This window comes from Manis javanica, chromosome X, assembly GCF_040802235.1.
Source record: "Manis javanica isolate MJ-LG chromosome X, MJ_LKY, whole genome shotgun sequence".
In the NCBI taxonomy this organism is placed as follows: Eukaryota; Metazoa; Chordata; class Mammalia; order Pholidota; family Manidae; genus Manis; species Manis javanica.
The window spans coordinates 3,601,427-3,624,012 of NC_133174.1; the positions used below are offsets into that span (position 1 = coordinate 3,601,427).

Genomic DNA, 22,586 nt, shown 5'->3' on the forward strand with positions numbered 1-22,586 from the left:
TCCTTGAATGCAGCGTGCGCTCTTGGGCAACCTTCTGTGTTGTTGTCTCTATGTTCAAATGGCATCTGCTAGTGTGATTTGGTCCCCGTTAAAGCGGTGGCAAACATACTTATATTGCCCTGCCCCTTTTTTCTTTTCCAGGAACGTTGACACACCGTTCCTGCTTGTCCTGTCCTACCTGCACGTGCACACGGCCCTCTACTCTTCCGAGGAGTTTGCCGGCAAAAGTAAACATGGCACTTACGGGGATGCTGTCGAGGAAATGGACTGGAGCATTGGTATGTGTGTCTTTATCCACTATATGTGCGTAAGATGCGGCCGACAATTTTCTCCTGAGCATATTTCCTATGGATTTCCATCTGTGTTCCTGATGCCTTCATAGGTAGCCAGTTGTTTCAGCTTGGTGGTTTGTTGTGCAAAAAAAAAAGGTACCCGAACATGAAGGGTGAAAGGTAAACAGAACGTAGAATCATTCTCAGTCCTCGGTGCGTGGACACGTTTCCAGTCGCTGTGCAGCCGAGGGAAGCCGGAGTCTCAGGGCAGTGAGCAGAGGTTGACGGAGAACAGAGGAGTGGTGCATGTGGGACCAGCAGACCTCGGCCAGCCACAGCCCCGACGAGCCTCTGCAGGCAGCGCAGGGCTTCCATGGCTGCTGTTACCCATGGCCACCACCCACCATGTTTCCTTTTCTCCAGGCTGGTGTTCTGCCCCTCTTGGAGCCTCAAAGGTCCCTTCTTCTCCGTGTCCCCTCTCTTTCTTCGGAAGCAGATTGCCCTATTGCTGAGAAGGTGACTTTTTTTCAGAGGTGCTGGGAAGACTTCTCATTGAGGTTTTCTTTAAAAATTCTATCTTTCACTCTTTCATGAGATAATATGATCATGGTTTCTTTGATGTTCTTCTGCACAGCTAGGTGATCTTGCGCCTACTGCGCAGTGTAGAGGAAGTGAGTGTAAGTAGGTTGAGCAAAGGACAGGGAGGTGAGTGGGAGCTGCAGTGTGCTTGAGGTCCCTGTTCTCTTCTAGTGGCGTCCTCCCTGGGGCTGACACTGCTCAGCCTGTATGGATCAAATTGGACAGAATTGTCCAATTGTCCAAATGTCAGTCCAGCAGGTTGCTAAGATTTTCACATATTTGCTTTCTTTTCCCGTTTTTTTTTTTTTTTTTTTTTTGCCTCTCTCATTCTTTCCTTCCTTTTTTTTTTGTGCACTGAACTGGTAGGTTTTAACTTAGGAATCTAGATGTTTTAGAAGCACTTGACATAGCCACAGAGCGGTGTTTCTGGATGGCTGGTTTTGAGTGGTGCATTGCATATGGCGATGATCACCTACCGTGTTGACGACAAGAACAGGTTTGGTTTTGTTTAAATCTTGAAGTGAGCACCATCTTAACACACAAGAAGACTGGACCCTTGGTCTCGTTTCTGACTCTTTCATGAACTGCCTCTGTGAACTTGAGAGATGCCTTAAACCTGTAGATCTCAGGTCTACTATTTTCACAGGAAAAATTGAGATGAGGTGAGTATCAAGTTTCTTCCTTTTCTAAGGCTGTGTCATCCTGTAAAAGACCAAAAGTGAGTAGCAATGATGAATCCCTTTGGTTTGGAAAACCGAACCCAGAACATTCCCCCCACCCCAGTGAGACTTTTCTTGTCTATTATCCTTCGGTGTTTTGCGTACACCCACACAAGCCTGCCTTTGATGTTTCCTTCTCAAAACGTTGCATGTAAATCAGTTTACGATTTCCACACCTTAGTAGTGGAGATCAGTTGAATATTTTATCTCTTTAATGAGTGTTATGTTTTAATGTAATTGGGCTTTTTCTACAACTCTATGATGTTGGCTAGCAAGCAAGCTCATGCTGGGATCATCGCACGTATTGATTGGTTTTTATTTAATTATAATAGCATATATGCCTAGTCTGACTCCCAGTGTCTTCATACTACTGGTCCTTCTAGAACAGAGCGAAAATTACTTCTCAGCGTTTAAGATGTCCATGAAGACCCCAATATCATACCCTGTGACTGTGTTCTTTCCTTTTTTGCCAAAAGATAAAATGCTCCCCTTCAGCCATTCCCTTAATTTCCAGGATGCGTCTGCTGGTTTACAAATCCCCTACACCTGAGCATTTTAGGGAATAGTCCTTTCCAAGAAGAGCTTTGTACTGTTTCACACAAGGGGACTGTAGCATTCTGAATAATTGTGTAATCAAACAGAATGGCAATCCTTGCTTAAAAAGTAATGTATCCTGCACAGAGGCAGCCAGGAGAGAAAATGCAATTAGCCGGAGAGGCCACATCTCTGTCATTCCAAGCATTTTCTTTCAGAACCCGGGGAGATGGCAGAATTACATGGAGCATCGCTTTCTCCACTGAGGGTTTCTCTGTATCCTGTAAAGGCGTGATGATAACAGAGAACCTTTATTATTCAATTGTCCACCATGACTTGCAAATGACTTGTTCCACCCCACATCGTCGTGGCGTGTTGCCTAATTCCTAGCTGTGCCATTGCTCTGTCTAGTATTGTTACGATAACCGAGGGAAGCATCCACACAGACAGGGGGTCATGCCTCCCAAACGGGCCTTGCAGAGAAACCACGCGAGGCCGGCTAAAATCCTGGAAGTATCCCAGCGCCGTGCGACTGGACAGGGGCCAACGTGCAGTCCCAGTCATGTCCTGCCTCTGAGCATGTGCTGCGCCTGCTGCCGGCCTTCAGGTGCATTCCCTGCCTGTGTGCTGTCAGCAGCATGCGTGTGAGGCTTGGACAGGCTCATGCACCTGCCCCAGGTGTATTCATTACATAATTCATAAGGAGCGAGCAGGAGTGCCAGCACAGGTGGTCCACCCCATGGCCTCATTTTGCAAGACATCTGGGTGGTGGTAAGAAACAAAACACTGGTGCAATTTGGTTAGTGCCCCTCACACGCTCAGCGGACTTCTAACCAGGATTGGGCTCGTTGGACGGGAGTCTGATGGGTTATCCATTTAAGAGTGGATTCTTTCTAGGACTGTCGGACTGAGATGGTTGTGGGAGCCTGACATACAAGGTGCTCAGTCATTCATTGTTAAAGGTCAAATCATGGGGGTCAAGTGTCTGACAGGTGCAACACCCTGTCCAAGGTGCTGGAATCGCTAGGAAATCGTGTCTTCCTCTTACACCTGAGGATGACAGTGCAACCATGGGGGTGGGTGAGATTGCTTCTCACAGATGTTCCAAGCAGCCTAACTCAACACTCGAGCTCTCTGTCGACACCCAAGATAAAAGTTTAGAAATCAATCTCTCTGTGGTCCTACTTCTCCAACACTAACATCACAGGGCCTAAAAACACAAGGCCAATCTTCTTGCCATTCTTTCCTTCTTTATAGGACGTAATCTGAGCTGCAAAGCTGCATATCTCCTTTGGTATGCAGCACATCCACTTTCCATCTTCGGTGTTTTAAAGATCTAATTCTTGATAAATGGGGTCTTCTTTAAAGGGTCAAAATAATGTGCTCACTTCCAGTGGATACTGAAAATGCAAAGCCAGGTAGGACATTCAGAGGAAGGGCAGAAGAGGAAAAGTGCCCCCCACCAAAAAAAAAAAAAAAAGAAGAAGAAAGAAAGAACAAGCCAGAGATGGTGGAAAGATGAGAAGTGAAGTCCTGGATTCCAGGGACAGGGAGCCTTTTAGAGAAGGCCGATCAATACCAGCGAGGGCTTGGGAGACAGTCCTTCAGGATGAGGTAAACAGGCACACAGCTGCTACAGACTTTAGGTTGTAGTACACTGCAGAGTGATGATATTTGAGTTTGGGGTCCCGGTTGAGTGGGGTACCCCTTCCAGGAAGCATGGTGGACCTTGGCCAGAGGGATGACTCGCTGGCTTCGGTCTGAGCTCCGCTCTGCTCAGAGAGAGATCAGGTGTCAGCTGTTTGGCATCAGCGTGTGGAAGTTTGTGATTTTCCGTCCAGTGCAAGAGCAGGGACAAGGAACATGGAATTGATGGACAATTGAAATTTTTCCGGGGAGCCTTACAGAAAGCAGTTGGGCATGAGAGTTTGAGGGTTTAGCAAGAGGGCAGTGGGAGTGGTGGCAGACCTCGGGAAGGATGAAGGGAAGGGTTGGTGGCTTGCGGACAATGCGTGGGGGTCCAAACAAGATGGGAGACAGGGAGGAGGCGTTTACATCCTGGTGTGGGGCCATTCCCAGGATGTACAGTCCCCAGCATGATCTGAGGATGAGCAATGAATAGAAGGCCAGCAAGTCCCTGGCGTTCAGCCGGCACCCTTATCTTGTCGGTGTACATGCCAGGAATGCCGAGCCCAGCCATCCTGTGACTGTTACCCTAATGGGCTTCATCCCCTGTCAGTGTGAGGTGTATGGCTGGGCAGGGAGGGTGGATGGCTAATGCTGTACTTTACAGGGAACACGACGGGCCCCCCACTCATGAATGCAGCTTCGCGTTTACCAGACACAGGACATTGAGGCTCAAACGTTACTTCATGCCTGGTCATCACCAGCTGCAGTTGCAAGGTTTTAACAGGTTTCAGAGAGGAAGGGAGATGGCCCCAGGCCCCTAGAGGAGGCTGGCTTCCAGCTCCGTACAGAAAAGCCCCATCCCTCAGCTGTGTGACACGAAGGTGGTACAGGGTGCAGAAGACCTGTGACACAGGACTCTCTTCTCTTCGTAGCTGTGGCGCCCATCCCAGGGACCTGCTCTGGGGTGCACTCTGAGGCGATAGGAAGCAGAGGGGGAAGCATTTTATCAGCAGACTCTTGAAGCTTCTGGAGAGGAGGTGCATTCCCCTCATCCTCAGAGCCAAGGTTGGGTGCGGTGTGCATCCGTAAGCACGTTTCCAATTTGCCTTTTGTTTAAAAGCATGCTCTGTAGAGTCTAAATAAAAATAAATGAAGCTGGGTGGGACTGTCTCCGGATCAGAGAGAAGGATGGAAAAGAGCAGGAAGCCCAGAAAGAGGATTTCATGTAAAGTGAAAGGTGGCTTTGCAGGGTGGACGGCTAAGAATAAGTGACACATTCGTTGCAGTAGATGACCAGACTTTTGGGGAGGCATTATCGTTACCTCACTGGTGCCTGGCGCGGAGGTCAGCGTTTTGCACACACTGGAAAGATGTGTGGGGATAGCGGTGGGGGTAACAAAGGGGGAGACGAAGCGGGTCATCGTGAAGAGAAAATGGTGATAGTCCTGGGGATGAAAACAATGACGGGTGAAGATGACGAAGGAGATGATGGAAATAATGAAGATGAGGAACAAAAGGGGAAGAGAGGGGTGTGGTCAAGATGAAGAACTCAATTTTACAGGGACCTGAGGTTCAGAAAATGCAAGTTATTTGCCCAGAGTCACAAAGTGTAGGATGCCTAAAATCTTAACCTGGTCCATCTGGCTTGCATCCTATCCTGCTATTACGTTTCAACTAAGTAAGTTTCCTGGGTGTATTGAGCTTGGAAGATGGAGCTACAGAAAGAATGCAAGAAAATATGTTGCCATCTATTGATCTGCTTTGCTGTTGACCAAGGTCTTTCGAAGCATCATAGCAAAGGAATAAGGAATAAAGGAAAAGATTGCTAGATTCAGCTACATGAAATCTAAATTTTCCTGACGTCAAAACTAAAGATTAGCAGCTAACAACACCAATGACAAGCCAGTTAAAAAGTATGTGCAACATCTATGTAAAAAAAAGAAAAATTTCAGAGATACAGAAACAGTTCATACAAAGAAATGGGTAAAAAAATAAATACCAGACAAAGGAATTCGTTGTACCAATTCATTGCATCAGTTCACTTCACATGTTGGCTTTGAGCATCATGATTTCTAGAAAAGCAAACAAAAAACCCAGAAAACAGAAAAATCTTTGCAAATTCAATGAGTGATATAGGGCAAGTCTCTTTAAAAAGCTGCATAGGGCACATTATATTGATTCCTAAAGGGTCAGATGTTTTTCTTATTTTTTTTTCTTTTTCATAAGCAAACACAAAAATCTGTTGTCATATGTCAAAGGAGGTGAGCATGTTTTCCTAAGCACCATGGTCCAAGGATGACTCAGTGGAGAGGTCAGGCATCCACTCTTGGCAATCATGCAGCCCCGACTGTGACACTCGTTTGAGCTTAGCAAGTGTATCTTAAATATCTAGCCAACGCTTTGAACTTCTGAATCCCAAGGCTTCCATGACACAATTATTAAAACTCAACTCAAGCAGCAAAGTGGATTTTATTGTCACAAGGATGCTTTTCTTCCTTAAACATTCTCTTTTGGAATTTCCAGAAGACTTTAGGGTGTCTGAGTGTGTGTGTGTGTGTGTGTGTGTGTGTGTGTGTGTGTGTGTGTGTGTGTGTGTGTGTGTTTACATGTGGTTCTTTTGCATTAAATTTCTCCTCAGTGGTATCCTAAACAGTATGCTTTAGAAACTTGGATGAGTTTATAAAATGTATCTGATTGCATACCTTCAGTGTGATACTAATTCCCCAGAATGGAAAGTGAAGTTAAACAAACAAAAATAGAAATTCTGTTAGTTCACCCCAGACTGTCAAATCTTGGCTATTTGCTTGGAACAGCAGCTTAGCCCTCAGTCAGTTAAAATATGACGTGCAGACCGATGTGGTAAGTAAGCCCTTGGTATGGCAGGGATCATGAAACAGGGCCTGCAGACAGACGTGTCTTCCCAGGGACTTTTCACAGGGCCTGGTATTCTAATCTCTGTACCTATTGAACAACATGTTTACTCCTTCCACGACGGTCAGACTAATAAAGAGACAGTATAAAGGTCACATGCTCGATTGGCAAAGGTATACGCTAAGATTCAGGGCATGGGCACGATATTTAAGAAGATGCGCTGTTAATGCTGTTTGGCAGTGATTAACGGGGACTTTCAAAGGCAGGGCTTCCATAAATTGTATGTGTGATATTGTTCCTGGGATATGATTTTATTTATTTTATAGGATTCCTACTCTTTTCAGCCTTGAAGTAAACACTGAATTTATGGTAAATGAAAGTGAAATCACCTATGCCAGCATTGTCTGTTACTGGCATTTTCTGAAAGAGATGTTTTGAGAAGGACACAGTAGGCACGGATGTCACTGGCCAGCGCAGAACGTGCTTCCTTCTGTGCACCAGAAAACTGCCCTAGGGCAGTGTTTTCCCCATTCACGGGCTGCCCTGCACCAGGACGAGGTGATGGCCACCAGGCTCTGAGGTCAAGAGCAGAGCCTGAGTGAGGGGCTCTGTCCATCAGCATATCATATATCACTTTGCAAGAGAAAAAATAGTAATTATTGCCTCTGTCACTGCATTTCTTGAAAAGTCAAATGCTTTCGTGACTTTGCCTAATTCTTTTTCTGATGACCGAGGTAACCCATATTTTACAAAGCTGCAGAACACAGACACAAATAGCAGAAGGGAAGTGCCCCAGGTGATTCCACCCCCAATAGGTCACCTCATTCATGGCTCACTGATTCTGTGTCACTTTTTAATATTTTGCAAAAATTATATAGTAATAGTCAGACATGATCCTTATTACTATTGACAGAATTTTACATAAACTCCATACACTGTTTTGCAGTTTCCCTTTTCCACTTAATGATATACTTGGGCCTTTTTCAACATATCCGTATTTCAGCTTGCACTTCATCATTTTGGACTACAGTTCACCTAACCATTCCTCTGGGAGGGACATCTCAGGACCCACCAACTTTGTGTGTTTCTGTTTAAGGCGATGCTCTCATGAATACGCTTCTCTGCACATCTATGTAAACTTGTGGGAACGTTTTTAAACCAAAATTTCCCCAAATTAAAATGCTGGATCAAAGGATATTTATTCAAACATTGGATTTTAGCTGATATCATCTAAACTGTCTTATCCTTTTTTCCCCCTTGGCAGTGGGATACCCACTGATGACCTCTGAGAATACTAATTTCTTATAATCTGACCAACTCTACATACTATGGTTGTTCTAAAAGTACAATTTCTTTTACATTTGTCATATGAATATATAGGAATATATATGTCATATGAAGATGTCATATATATATGAAGTGCTACCTCACAGTTAAATTTCCCTTTCTATTACCCATGTTGTTGAGACAAGCATTTTAGTGGCAATTATATTTTTTTCTCCTAAAAATTTCCTGCTCATATTCCCTGTTTTGCAGGGCACTTTTCCATTGGATTCTCCATCTTATTCTTATTGATCTATATGGGCTATCTATATATTAAGGACAGTCCTATTTTCCTTGTTGTATGTTGCAAAGACTTTTTCCAATTTTCTTGCTCGCCTTTACATTTTATTTGTAGTCTTTTTGTGACAAATTCCCATAATCAAATTTGATGACAGGGAATTGATGGATGGCTCATAAAAGGTTTTCTCTTCTCATCAAATTAGATACTTGTCTCTTGTGTTTCCTCCCAGTATGTTTAGGGTCACTTGCTTTTCAGTTAGGTAGTTAGTCTTTGGAGAAGAGTGTGTGTGTGCGTGTGTGTGCAGGACCGTGTGTCCATTGCCCCTTCTTCTGGATTTCTCTCTGAAGTCAGCGTTCCTGGCTGCTGTGGGACTGACCTCTCCGACCTTGAGTAGGACAGGCTTTGGGGGTCAGAGGCTGTGCTTCGGCTCCAGGCGGTAGCATCAGGTGCAGCCCTTTCTGTAGGGTCAGGGTGGAGTTAACAGTAATGAAGCTCATGCAGCCCCACCATAACTCAGGAGGCTGTGGTCCCATGGCATCTTCCCACGGGGACTGGCAAAGGACTGTTCCTCAGGCAAGGTCCACGCTGTAAGGGGGCAGTGCTGATGGGCTCACACCTTTCCTGCCACCACCAGGCATCGGTGTCGAAGCATTTTCGGGCAGGCAGGCTGGTGGCCACATCCCCTCGGGTACCTGTTCTCCCTGGCATTACTGCTCCTCCTTGCCAGGGTCACAAAGCCTTGGCATCACGCAGGGGAGGGACTGGCCCCAATCCCCGCAAAGGGAGGTTCCCGCTGTGCTCCCCAAGGTCTCCTGGGTAGTGAGGAGGGAGCCGCCAGCCGGTGCTGCACTGCGCATGAACCGTCCCCTGTGTGACCCACCTGCAGCCAGACGCCCCAGGTCCACCTGGGACTCCACTCCGTGTCCCCGTGATGATCACGTGTCATGTTCCTCCTAAATGAATCGTGTCCACTTTGCAAACAGAGTGAGAAAGAGGAAGCGGGAAATGTGTGTCTCCACCACAGCTCTGGGATTTTCAAACACCGGTGTTAAAGCCACATGGATTTTTACATTCAGAAGAGGGGAAAACACAGGATCCGTAGAAGACTCCTGCACCCACTCACAGGATGTGTGATGTCATCAAAAGAAGCAATTCCCAAGCCCATCCCTTTAGCCCCAGGGCTTTCCTCAAAGGCTGTGGGGCGTGACCCTTTGTCTGGGTGACATTCACGGTTCCGTGTCATAAGCTGGCTAATGATACGGACACCACAGTAACGGGCACAGGCATCTCCACGTGCCGTCTGCTCCCTCGCTCCAGGCGTCGGCAGCTCCTGAGAGCCCTCACACGGTCCTCTGAGGACGGGACCGCATTTCCTCGATTTCCAGATGTGCAACCAGCCCAGCAGCACAGCACAGAAGTAGCTTGTCGAGCCAACTCCCACAGCCGGCAAGGAACTCGCACAGAATTCAGACCCAGGTCCATGTTCTTATGTCCCACATGGTGTTCACTGGACAGATGGCCTCAGGACACAGCTTCTGGCTATTGACACTGGTGGGGGTGCTGGGAGGGGCATAGACTGTGGAGCCCGACACCTGGGGTTTCTCTCCACCTCCACCAGACCCTGGATGGTTTGCTGTCTCGTTGAGCCTCTACTTTCTCATCTGTAAGATGATAAGAGTTTACAGATTAGGGATGATAACATTGCCTCTCTTGCTGGGATGTCTTGAGGAATGCCGCAGGGTAATTAAGAAGCGTACGAATGTTTGTGATTATGGTAACCACACACTCAACTTCCATCCCCTGCCTCCCCTCTCTCAGGGTGTCTCTGCTTTCTCATCTCTCCTCCAAGAGTACTTTGTAATTGCTTTTTTGGTGGGAGAGGGATGCACATGGCTACCGATGCCTCAGGGCACAGTGTCATGTGTTCAGGTCTTGTGACAGTTGGTTTGATATGTGGCCATGGGAAGATGGAATAAGTGGAATCTTCCCACGGCCTCTGCCACCTGGGGTCACTGGGGATGACCCTCTGCATACAACCTGAAGGAGCTCCTTCTCCAAATTCAAGGCCACTCACAGTGTCTGCTGTGAGCTGTCTGTGCTCTTGAGTGGTTTCTGGGCTCGCCCCCTGGGGTCACATCTCTCAACACGGCGGCAGGAGCCCTGTGTTGGGGGCAGGAATGGGCTTCTGCTAACTTAGGGACAGAAGTATTTCAGGAGGGCTGTGCTTTTACGGCAGGATTCTGTAAGTCATTGTGTTCACTGCCAAGCAGTAAAGCCCAGTGAAGGCAGGTCAGAATGTTGCCTGTTTTCACAAATGACTCCTTCTCAACCCAAAAAAGACCTTATTCATTGGTATCCCAGATGCCCTAGAGGCAAAGAATTGAAACAGAACAGACCTGTTGTCTCTGGCATTAACTGGGTACTTATTGTACTTCACACAACACTTCATTCGTGGGAAGTCGCTAAGAGCAGGTGCACATGCTCATTCTAAGACAGGAAGGTGGCTTCTGATGTTTATCAGTGACTTACAGGTAAAACAGACCCCCGGTGACATTCGCCTACCTCATCTCCTTCTGGGGAGCCATGGCAAAATGTAACTTCTGCACACGTTCACATTTCCGGTTTTTAGAAAATTGTTAGAGACAGAACACTGCTGTCATAATATTTCCTCATTCCGAAGTAAGACAATAATAGCCAGAGGGAAACAAAGATGACGAAATTACACCATTTTAGATCTTTTAACTTTAATCATTTAAGGTAGAATTGCCTGTCAGATACCTTTGTTGACATTGCTATTTCTAGTCTGCCAAATTTAATCAGTAACAGCCATGTTATTAATGCATTGATGCACCCAATTTTTAGCAAGTAAACATACTGTACTTTACGAAGAAGAAAACCTATGGAAAGTAAGCTTTTTGACGACCTCTCAAGCTTTGAGAAAAATGATTTCGCTTTGTTTGCACCACTTGACATTTTGGTCTTGTTTAGAGCTGCCTGGCAATTAAGTGAAGGGCTAGGCAAGAAGGCAGAGGATGATTTACTGTGAAACAGAGGAATTTGCCCTATTCACAGAGAGGGTAGGTGCTTGAACATCTCTGTTAGTTTATCCTCACAGAGCTTGGGGAGAGGGTCTCCCAGCACGAGCGGGCTTCTGGGCCAGACACAGCTCTTTTAGACGTCAGCGGGTCTGGCTCAGACGTCACTGGCAAAGGAGGATTGCTGTCTACTAGATTTGGGTAAAGAAAGGGAATCTCTGACCGGAACAGTACGCATACACTTCCGACCACCACCAGTGTTAGTGAGTACTCACAGAATGTCTATCCACCTGCATATATATTTGCATGAGCATGCATACCCCGAATTACAAGCAATATACTGCACATTTCCTTCAATCCTGTCTCACCCGAAACCCAGAAGCCCCTTCAGTATTCGTGGCTTGCACACAGCCGTGGTGCTTCACCAATAGGTTTGTTTGTCAGGACCTTGTTCTGTGCTTTGTTCCACTTGCCAAGACAGCCATTCTCAGCATGACTGTTCCCTGGCGCTGGGTCTTTCTTCTCGTGGAAGAAAGCCTCACTCCATCTGCTGGCAGTTGTTGCAACATCTCACTTGAGGCATGTCCTCATTTGCAGGACGGCCCTTCTTATTTGCTGCTATGCAGGTCTAGGCGGTCCTGCCAATGGAGGTCCTGTGCTGGGGTCATCTCTTCCCATGCACACTGCCTTAAATGCCAGCTGCCTGCTATGTGCTAGTGGTTTTTGTTTCTGGTCTTAAAGCAACCGTGGGAGGGGTGGGAGGGCTTGCCTGTCTTTTAGGAGGGAGAAGAATGATTTCCAGGTCTGTGACTGTGTAAACACTGTAGAGGAAATGTACAAATCTCTGTGGCCCTCTGCAGCTGTCTACACTGCAGGATCAGAATCCACACAGCTCTCTCAGAGCTTGATCGTTGAGAACTAGGCCTACCCACTGGGCGTGAGCCCCTCAAATGTGTCCTTGACTCAGAACTTCTGAAGAGCAGAGAGATGCATGTGCTACCACAAGGCTAAATACCGAGAACTAATGTGTGGCTAAAGATGAAGGCAAGATACAGCCACAAGGGACATAAAGTTTAGTCCCACTGATTGTCCCTCTTGGTCTGTCTTGCAGGGTGGCAGTACTGATGTTTTTCACTGTGTTCCTCCATGACCCCTGTCTGACTCACTTGCCCCCTCAGTATTGACACATCACGTGCATGCTGCAGTCAGTCCTGGGCTCTGTGCCCAGCTGCGTTGATGAGAAATGCTTTGATTTTGTGCATTAATCCTCATCTTCAAAAATGCAGTGTTTCTCCTTTAACATTTTCTGGATTTTGTATGTGCCTCGGGTAGGCGCATCTGGAAAGCTTAACGTAGATGAGGGTATCAGAGAATCCAGCGATAACAGGGCAGCAAGAACACAGGAAGCATACACATTGTATACATTTTTCTTTCTCTTTGCTGCCTAGGTGAGCTTCTCATACACCTGTGTTTGTGACAAGGTGGTAAGCTTTCTGTAGAAAGACGGTTTTGCATCCATAGCCTAGAGGTATAAGGAGTGCATGCCGGGGAATCAGAAGGATGTGGGCAGCTCACTGGGCAAGACCACAGCAGATCGGGTGATCTAAACACAATTCATCATGTAGAGTATTGCTCTTGGTTCTCTAAATTGATTTGGCTGGTAAATCATTAACCTCTGGGTTTCATACACTCTGTAACAAAGTTATCATCTCTATGAAGCCCAAAGCTTAATTTCAAGTTCTTGGGCCTGGGATGGATACTATTTTGCCTTCAATTGGCTTCTCAAATTAAAATGGATAGTTTTTTAACACTGTTTTATAAATCATTTCCATAAAGCAGAGAGCATCATAAATGATCAAGGCATCAAGTCAAGTAATTAAGTCAAACAGGATTAATGAAATAATGCGGTAGTCTTTCCACCCCATGAAGAATAGCTACAATGATCACAGCGATAGTAATAAACAGTCATTGACTAACAATAGCTAAAATGTAACAGGCATGTATTATGTCCTAGTCACTTATGAAAACATTTTACCTAGATGATTTAGATAATTCTCATACCTGTACTTGCTATCAGACAGTGTTATTTGGAAAGAGAACTTCCCAGAGGTTAAGTGACTTGCATACCGCTTCTCAGAAACATGCAAAGATTTCCAAATTCTGGAATTAATTGAGACAAAAGACCTGCGTGCCTCTTTCTAGCCACAGGCTTTCTGTAAGACAAGCCTGTTTGGACCCATGGCCTCTAATGATCTTTTCCCAGCTCCTGGGTTCCAGGATCCATCAGTTCCAGGGTTCTTGAGTTTGATCGTGTACTTTAGAGATGTCTGTGCTCAAAATTAAACAACAGATGTGGGCAATGATAGGTTGCAGGTATCACAGAAGTGTTTTAGATAATAATGTCTCCACCTGCACGTTGAATTTTTCTAGGTAAATATTTCAAGGCACAGACAGAAAAGATGAATTAGGATTTCGGGAGCTGGCTTAAGGCAATGTTCAAGTAACACCCCAGCGGGTTCCCATGTATACATTTGACAGGTGAGGACAAAATTAGGAGTCAGGAATAGATTTCAGCACCTGTTGCATTTAAGTCGAGACCCAATTAGGGCTCATCAGAAGACCAAATGCAACATCTTTTCCTGCATAGATTTATTCCACCTGCTTGAATTTAGTTGCATTAATTAATGGGACTCAATAAAGTCATGTATTTAGAGTCCATATGTAGTCACCATGGTGCCTGGCATACAAGAGGTGCTCGACAAATATACTGTCATTATAAAAATAATAATAATTACCATTTTTACGATTTTTGTCCCTTTCTCAGAGTTGTCGATCATCTCCTTAAAATGTGCATATGACCCATTACACCGAGCAGGAAAATCATGGATGAGAACAAAGTTCACGATGGAAATGTAAACATATGTTTGCACCATTTTGTGTGTGTTTGTGGGGTGGGGGGTGGGGGGTTGTATTCCTGTTCATGTTTCACCATGTATTTGACATGTCCCCGTGGAGCTCACACTCGCCAGAGGAGCCTGACCGCCCTCACCTTGGAGTGGGGATCTTGGCGGCAGAGCTGCACTGCTTGCAGGAGCCGAGCTCTCCCCGTAGAGGCAGCACAGCACGCCGGAGGTCAGTGGACGCTGCAGGGCAAGTACAGGCAGGGAAACTGGACGTGCCATTGAGCAGGAGCAAAGCCTGCGTGACGATACGGGGGCGGCTTGGTCCACGTGGCCAGGCTTCATTTGAGCAACAACAGGGGCTTCCTCCATCTGCGATTAACATGCAAGATGTCAGCGAAAGGAAGTCATTTTCCATCTTATTTCCTGAACTTCCTAGATGGTAAAATACAACGCACACCAAAGAAATCTCATGCCACAATAAGAATGACTATGGATGGGGTGGTAGAGAATCTGAGTAAGAGATTCTGAAGGGTTACTCCTCTTGTCGGTTATTCGATGCCTCCAGACACTGTCTCCTCTCACAGCCCGGCTCAGACAGGGAGGGAGTTTGAGGTCATGCCTTGCATCCTATGTGGCTGGAGAAGTCCTGGCTGATAGGTTTCTGGAGCTTTATATTGGCTTCGATCATAACAATGGCCGTATGGTCATCTGGGCAGCCTCGGTCTCCATGACGAAGCCTGGAGAATCTCTCAGGGCAAGTCGAGCCAGTGGTATTTCCAAAGAGCAGATAGGTGCACCAGAACCGCCAAGCTTTATTTTCTGCAGGACAGGCCAGCCCAGGGGATATGGTGACACATATCAAGAGCGGTAAGACTCATACACGTGCAAGCAAAAGATTCCTTGCCTGTCTGATCGCCTGCTGCTCAGGTGAACCATACCGCTGGGATATTTATGACTCCAGGGAAGCAGTGACCCCAGGCACTGACCCAGAGTGGCTTCCTAAGACTCACAGGCACACCAACTTTGAGTTTTATACATGTAATTCCATTGAACTGATGCAACGACACCATTCTCCCGCATGCCTCTGCCTCACTGATGCAGGAAAATGCTGGCATGCTCCGTGAGAATGACAACTAGTTGGATTTATTCAAATTATTTCCAGCAAATGCAACACCCTGGAAAACACACAAGTTATTGTTAATCCAAGAAGAGTGCTGAGTGGAGCCGTGAAATCATCGCAGATGGTGAGACCAGAAGTAGGTGCAAGGCATAAGACACACGTTACAGCTGTGATTAGGGCAAAGACGGGTTCCATGGAGGGAATCACAACGTTATCCTAACAACCAGGTGCAACACAAAATAGGGATGCTCTTCCTGGAAGCAATATGACCTCACATGGGAACTAGCCAAAGAGGGAAAGGCCAGCAAAGAGAAGAAGGGGGCATCCACAGAGAGGCAACGCATCAATCTTATGGTTTTCCATCTCTTAACTGCCCTGCTAATACTAATGATAGGTTTGTGATGTTCAGTCACTGTGTATAAAAGTTGTGTGAAATTGTCAGAAATGCTACCAAAATCTCATTATCAGTGTAGTTCTTGAAATCCGTAAAATGCCGTCTCCTTTTATTATAGGTCAACATTCATATCAACATAGTCAAACATGAGGTTTCTTTTAAAAGTCTCGTTCTCAGGCAGGCATCCTTTAGGAGCTTTTCAGAAGGTCACATTCTCAGAACTCACCCCAGATTTACACAATCCGAATCTTCACCTTTGTGTGGTTCCTTCCCAGGATGATAAATATGCCCGTAAAAATCGGAGGAACGCGGATATATGATGTGAACGCACATGGGAAACTCCATCCTCAGTTTGAGGTCCTGATTATGAGGTTGGGTCAGTCAGAAGACCAGAAAAAAAAAATGCATAAAGCAGCCCAATTGGTTCCTCAGTATCAGATTTCCTTACTTTCCATAGCCCTTTGGACCATGCTTAGGGATGGTCTAAACAGGTTTTGATCTTCTAAACAGGTTTTCAGGGACATTTTTATGTTAGTTTAGGAGATGGGAAACTGAGTGAAATAATACTGAAGATCCCCAAACTCATGGATGCGGTGCATCTGATTGACTAGGAGACGATTGAGCTCTGGCATTGTGTACATGGGTGTACATTTCACTCAGGGCCATCAGGGAAGGATGTATCCCTTTATTAAAGGCCTTCAAAGAGAATGGCTCCTTCATCTGCTTGTGGCGGGCTTGGTCCTCCGCATGCAACTTCAATTGCTCATGACAAAGCTTGAGCCACTACTTCTTGCTTAGCCCTTAGCAGAGACGGAAGCCACCCTCCCGTCATTCCCCAGAAGTTCCCCTCTGGGTCCCAACCGTTTACTTCTTGAGCCATCCTGCAAGAGTTTCATTTTCGATGCCTCCTTAGACCTTGATGTGTCCAGAAAGCATTGGAAAATTGAATCATAGATGGCATTTCATGCAACAGTTGCATTAGATCCAAGTAAAGGAAAATGCAAATGCCACATCTTCTATTTAATGATTATAATATTTTGCTTGCTTGTCTCTAAAAACGCCCTCCCATCCAATAGCACATGAAAAGCCAGAACAAACAATACCAGCTCTCTCCTCCCCATATCCAAGAAGCCGGCAGAACGTCATTCTTCTATCTCAGCTACCCTGCAGAATGTGGCTAAATCATCCACATTTTATTTTTGGTCATACACTGTTTTTTTTAATGGGTAAGCTTTTGGACTTGACTTTATACTAGAGGTAACTCAGATGCTTCCCAGTATCTCTCTCATCTGTGGGATCTCTTGAGCTCCAGGTAATGGAGAAGATTAAGAGTGCAGTTTTGTCAATCTTGACCGTTTATTTTGGGAAGAAGGACTAGATAGGGTTTATCTGCATTAAATGGACCTTGCTTCCAACTCAACACAATAAAGCTGTTTGTCCATTGACAATACATCCCGAGGTATGAGGTGTTGGTTATGCTTCTAATCCTAAATAAGCTCACAAAGAATTGCCTTTCTGGGGCCAGTGACAGCAGAATTTCTTTATGCCACTTGGTTAACAGGTTCAGAAGAGCCCAGGGTAACCTGGCTTCCTGGAATACCACCTAGCTTTGCACGTACGTGCCTTTTGGACAGTTACAGCCCGCGCTAGATGCTACAATTAGATAGTCTGCTTTATCTTAAAATCCTGGCCTCAGTGGGACTTTTTGACCCTCATGATTAACCCTTTGGTCCAATGAAGGACCCACTGAAATAGTTTTAGGGGAACTTTTTAGAGTTTCGTTTCCCTGCAGTTCCACTGAGTAAGTGGACATCTTTTCTTAATTATTCATGCTGTGTGGCTGCCTAAGAGATGTTTTTTCCTTAATGAGCCTGATGTTTCCAAAATGGTAAGTAGTTCCTTCACAGTGTTTTGCTCCAAGGTTTTGCCTGGGTCATCCTACCTTGTAAGAAAAGAGAAAGCCAGACCAAGGGAGATAAATAATAAGGCTTTATAATTAGGCAAGCCGATTTTCCAACCCCGGGGGCAGAGCTGCCGCACATTGAGAGCTCCGTGTAAGTGGTCCTGAACTCAGTGTTTTGGACGTGATTTGCTTCCTTCATTCCCCCTGGCAACCCTCTACTGTTGTAGGTTGTCATTGCTGACTCAGAGGCAAAGAGGGAGCCCCCAGGAGTAGGCCGGGGACCCCGGACTCTAACCGGGTGTGCTTCCGTGAGGACCCAGAGACCAGAGCTTGACTGTTTGGTTCTGTTTTGATGGAGCGTCTCCTGCAAGACCTGGAATTTGCCCGTGCTGGGAAACCCCTCTGTCTGCCATGTAGCCTAGCACAGGGTCCGACTCTGCACAGTGGCCTCGCCCTAGTTTGGGGAATGCACACATGGAATGAGGGAACCCTCCAGAATTCGGTGTCACCCACATTCTCACCTGGAGGAAAAAGGGGCCTGATTTTTACATTTCCAAGTTTTGTCCTTTAGGAGTACAAAACTCCGGTCAAGAAGTTCTCTTTTTTTTTTTCACCAACCTGCTCTTGTTGTCTTCAGTTAAATAACAAAGTGCTCTCGAAATAGCTCATTTTCTGTATTTGTTTCATCCAGGGGATGATGTGAGAAAGCTTTGGAAATAAAACATTTCATTTATAAGCTTATTCTGCAGCCCATCATGGGTAATTCAAAACTATCATCCTATATAAATTGGTATCATTATCCCTTGAGAACCTTACTGAAAAATAATATTTGTGGACCTCTGACTCGCAATGTATTGCTCTGAAAGCAAGAATAATACAGCAGCATTTGTTCCCAAGGGAGATTTCTGTTCAGAATTTTTAAGAGAGAAATATGTTAGAACTTTGTGGGATCAATCTTATGAAAAGTTAAATGGTTAATGGGTTCTTGGCTTTACAAATGAGATTCCTGCATAAGGCCTAAACAGGATGGGAGACAGAATGTGTCTTTTGGGAACAAAAGAACTAAAAGGAAATCAGAAATCTGGCAATCTCCACATATATTAAGCCAAATATTGCACCATTTGTACGCGCCTGATAGCCTCAGCCAACCTGTCTTGCATTAATCCAGCCTCATTGTATATGGTGCCTTTGGTGAAAATGATAACATCACCACGCTAGGCAATGCGTAAGAAATATTGATGGGGACAAAGTAAATATCGCATCATGGCCCTTTGAAATGGTGGAATTTGAAGGAAATATGCAGGCAGGGGTGTTAAGATGGGACAGGAGGCAATATCTATTTTAGTACAAGAAATCTGTGTAGTAAACACAGTGCAGGTTTTCATGGAGATGCAAATAGCCGGGACGGGAAATGGGGAAATGGTAAGTAGGAGACGCAGTGACTCGAACAAAGGAACCGAGTCACGAGGAGAATCTGCAGAGGGACATTGTCCGTGATCTGCTGTGGGGCCCCAGCCTTCAGCACCCAGCCGGAGCTCAACAGGTACTTCCTAAACACCCCCTGAATGAATGGATGAGGAAGTCTAGGGGTCAATGTGACACCTGAAAGGCATTTATAAAATCAGTTCAGCACATGTTGCTATTAATGAGACAATACCGACACACTATTATTAACTAAGTCCATGCTTTCCATTAGGGTTCCCTATTTGAATCCTACATTCTATGGGGTTATGGGGTTGGACAAGTGTATATGCTGTTGCATAGCCATCATTACAGCATCACACAGAGTAGTTTCACTGCCCTGAAAATCCCCTGTGCTGTGTCTATTCACACCTCGTTCCCTCGAAGCCCTTGATAACCACTGTCTTTCTATTCCTTCCGTGCTTTTGCCTATTCCAGAAAACATCATAGAGCTGGAGTTCTGGAACATCTAGCCATTTCAGACTGGCTTCTTTTCACTTAAATATATGCATTTCAGGTTCCTCCATGTCTCTTCAAGGCTTGATAGCTCATTTCTTTTGAGCGCTGAATAATACTCCATTGTCTGGGTGCACCATGGTTTATCCATTCACCTCCTGAAGGACAGCGAGTTGCTTCCAGGGCAATGATAGATAAATGTGCTGTGAGGATTTCTGTGCAGAATTTTGTGCCTGTAGACATTATCGTCGAAGCCCCTTTTTATTAAAGGCATTTCTTCACAGGGGTCTCTTCTAAATACATTAAAGGTGAATTTCATTTGAAATGGAGGGGTTTGCGTGCTCTTTTGCAAAATGCTGATGACGACACAAGGAAGCCAAAGCCTCAATCCTCTGATACCTGCCTTGCCTGTATTATTTTACTTAGAAATTGATTTTTGAGCCAAAAGGGGGATTTTTCCTTTCAAGTATACGTGGGGGTTTTATTGCCTTATTGCTTCTTCTTAATTCAACTCATTAAACTAATTACCATTTTCAAAGTGATGAGTCTTAAATTAGAGTCAGAGCCAAATGACCCCGAGTCCCAGTGTAAAGGTGGTTGGCTCAGCTGTACCAAACCACGTCACAATAAATGTCTGCCTGCTAATGATTTATCACGAGTGACAAACTTCTAAAATGGCCTCATGCATCTTATTGCTTGGTTCCGAGTATGACATTTATGTATATGGTGTGGCTTCTAGAGATGTTTATTATACGAGTCAAAAAATTGAGAATGATTGAACATACACTAGCCCGTGGCATTTGCAATCAAATAGCAAAAATATATCTTCTGGCAAATGACTTGGGTCTCACATTTGCACTAGAAATAATCTCTGCCACCTCCATGGAGACCTACCTAACTGCAGATTTTCTCCCCTTTTCTGGACCAAGGAAGGGACGGCGCAACCCCAGCATGGAGAGCCTGTCTCCACCAAGGGGTGGCCGACTTTCTGGTTACGATGCGCCCATATTCTGTGATTATTTCTGCTGCAAAGGATACTTGGCATTCTTGTAGGATTCCAGTAGTTGTGGTCATCCTACAGTGATGAGATAGAGCTCACCCCAAATTTGGTTCCCATCTTGAGATGGATGATACCACATCCACACCAAGAGACAATGAAACAGTTTGTTACTCACATAGTGAGGCTTCCTGGGGGAGAGCAGGGTAGCTGCTAAGCTGGTCTGAAAAGAGCTTGGGAGAGTGGGGAAAGGAGCCTGATTGGGCTGTCATGGTGGCTAGGAGCTGGAGGTTGCGTAAGGGGGTTCCCATTTGTAGCCAGTGTTGCATAGTTTTAATCTCCTTTGGGCACTGCAGGAGGCAGCTTTTCTTATTACCTTGCTAGGCACAAACTCCTTGCAATCAAACACCAAAAAATGGAGTCAATCCTTGAATCTTAGTCCAAGTATAAGTACACATATTAACTTGCCAACTTAAACTAGCAGCGTATGAGTAAATAGATCTCTGTAGAAGTAATAAATTGTGTGCATCTTGTTTGACCATCATTTTCTTCTGACTTGAAAGCAGATGATAGTGTCCTAATCAGAGACCGCATGGTTCAGCCCTTTCTCCACCCTCCAACTGTCTTCTGTTTACCTAATGGGAAATTGTAGGCATAACTAGAAACGCACAGTAAATTCCCATATCTCCTTGATCCACAATGAACAGTTGTGAACACATGCCCTGTCTTGTGTGATCTGGGCTCACTTCCTTCTCCCTGTTTTAATTGGAAGAAAATAGCAGCTGGGTATCATTGCATCCACCGGCATTTCCATGTGTACTCAATTTCTTTTTTTTAAAACTTTTTCTCTGTGTTTCTCACTGAGCCCATCCACTGAACTACACAGGGCTTGGGTGATTCGATTTTGGAATCAGATGTAACTCCTACACTCTGGCCGTCTAGCTTCCTAACTGTGTGACCAGGAGTGAGTCAGCTGTCTTCTTTAGAGCTCCCACCTGCATAAGAGAACCAGTTCCATTCACGTGGGGGGTTCAGTGTGGTCTAACCAAGGGCACAGGTGATCAGGCCCCCTTGCAGGTAGCCAGTGCTTCCAGATGGAAGCAGTCAATCTTGTAGCTGTTGTTGTGTTTATTTTGAAGTGTTGATAGGTGGGGGGAGTATACAATGCCAGGGGTGTGCAAATTGAAAGTGGGAGAAATACTGATACTCAGCATGGACAGTCTTAAACCTGGGTATCCCCTGTAATCGTTTAAAGAAGACATTCATCATAAAATATTTGTAGACGTATTTGTTCACATAAGAGGGACATTGATGGCTTCGTTTGGTTCCATTCGATAAGGACCAAGAGTAGACTTCTTTATAAGCCACGAACTTCCGTATAACCACTTTATAACGTCTTTCTACTTTTATATCCAGATGTTGTTGCAACAGTTTGACCTGTGTCTTCTGGCATCTTCCTCGAAGGGGCTCGAGATCTGTGGGCCCAATTCTTGCAGAATCCTTTCTCGGGTCTCCCTACAGAATCACTCCATGATGTCTGGAGTTTCAAACAATGCTAATGGATGACCCTTAACCCAATGACTGAGTCTTCTTGTTGTCTTTGCAAAGAACCCTGCCACAGTCGGCCATCCTGATTAGGGTGCAGCCCCCTTTGGGACTGGTATGGGAACGCTCCAGTGCCCAAGAGCATTTCTTTGCACTTTTGGAAATTAATGGACAAGTCGATGAAGGCAAATAATCCCCCTTTCTTAAGTAAAGATTGAACTGTTTGAAAACTGAGCATTTTCTCCCACTTCAGGACAGATTTTGAACGTTCTGGATGAGTTGAGACTGAGTAATAATACACTCGTCTACTTCACATCGGACCACGGAGCACATGTGGAAGAGCTGAACAGCAAAGGGGAAGTTCACGGAGGAAGTAACGGGATCTATAAAGGTGAGGCATCTGTGAAGCTGGGGACGGGTGAGACTCATAAGCTCTGGCCTCTCTCCTTCCCCGTCCGCCACCTCGTCCTTAATCTCAGAGCTTCATTGCTGTGCGTCTACCACGCTTCCAGACACAGGGCTTCGCTGTGTCATGGGCCAATGTGGCCATTCCTTTTAGGGTCCCTAGAGGCATTAAAAGGACACCCGTGCAGACATTAGAATG

At 45.5% G+C, this 22,586-nt stretch overlaps 1 protein-coding gene across 13 annotated transcripts in view; it reads left to right on the plus strand.

The window, feature by feature from the left end:
* Nucleotides 1–22,586, plus strand: part of STS (steroid sulfatase) — a 485,388-nt gene that overhangs the window by 76,627 nt on the left and 386,175 nt on the right. For all 13 annotated transcript variants that reach the window (XR_012127519.1, XR_012127520.1, XR_012127521.1 and 10 more), the window contains 2 exons: nt 142–278; nt 22,236–22,373. Coding sequence is in view for 10 of the 13 variants with exons in the window: in XM_037013464.2 (XP_036869359.2) it covers nt 142–278; nt 22,236–22,373 (275 nt within the window). In the remaining 3 variants the exon portion in view is untranslated. The remainder of the gene's footprint in view (nt 1–141; nt 279–22,235; nt 22,374–22,586) is intronic.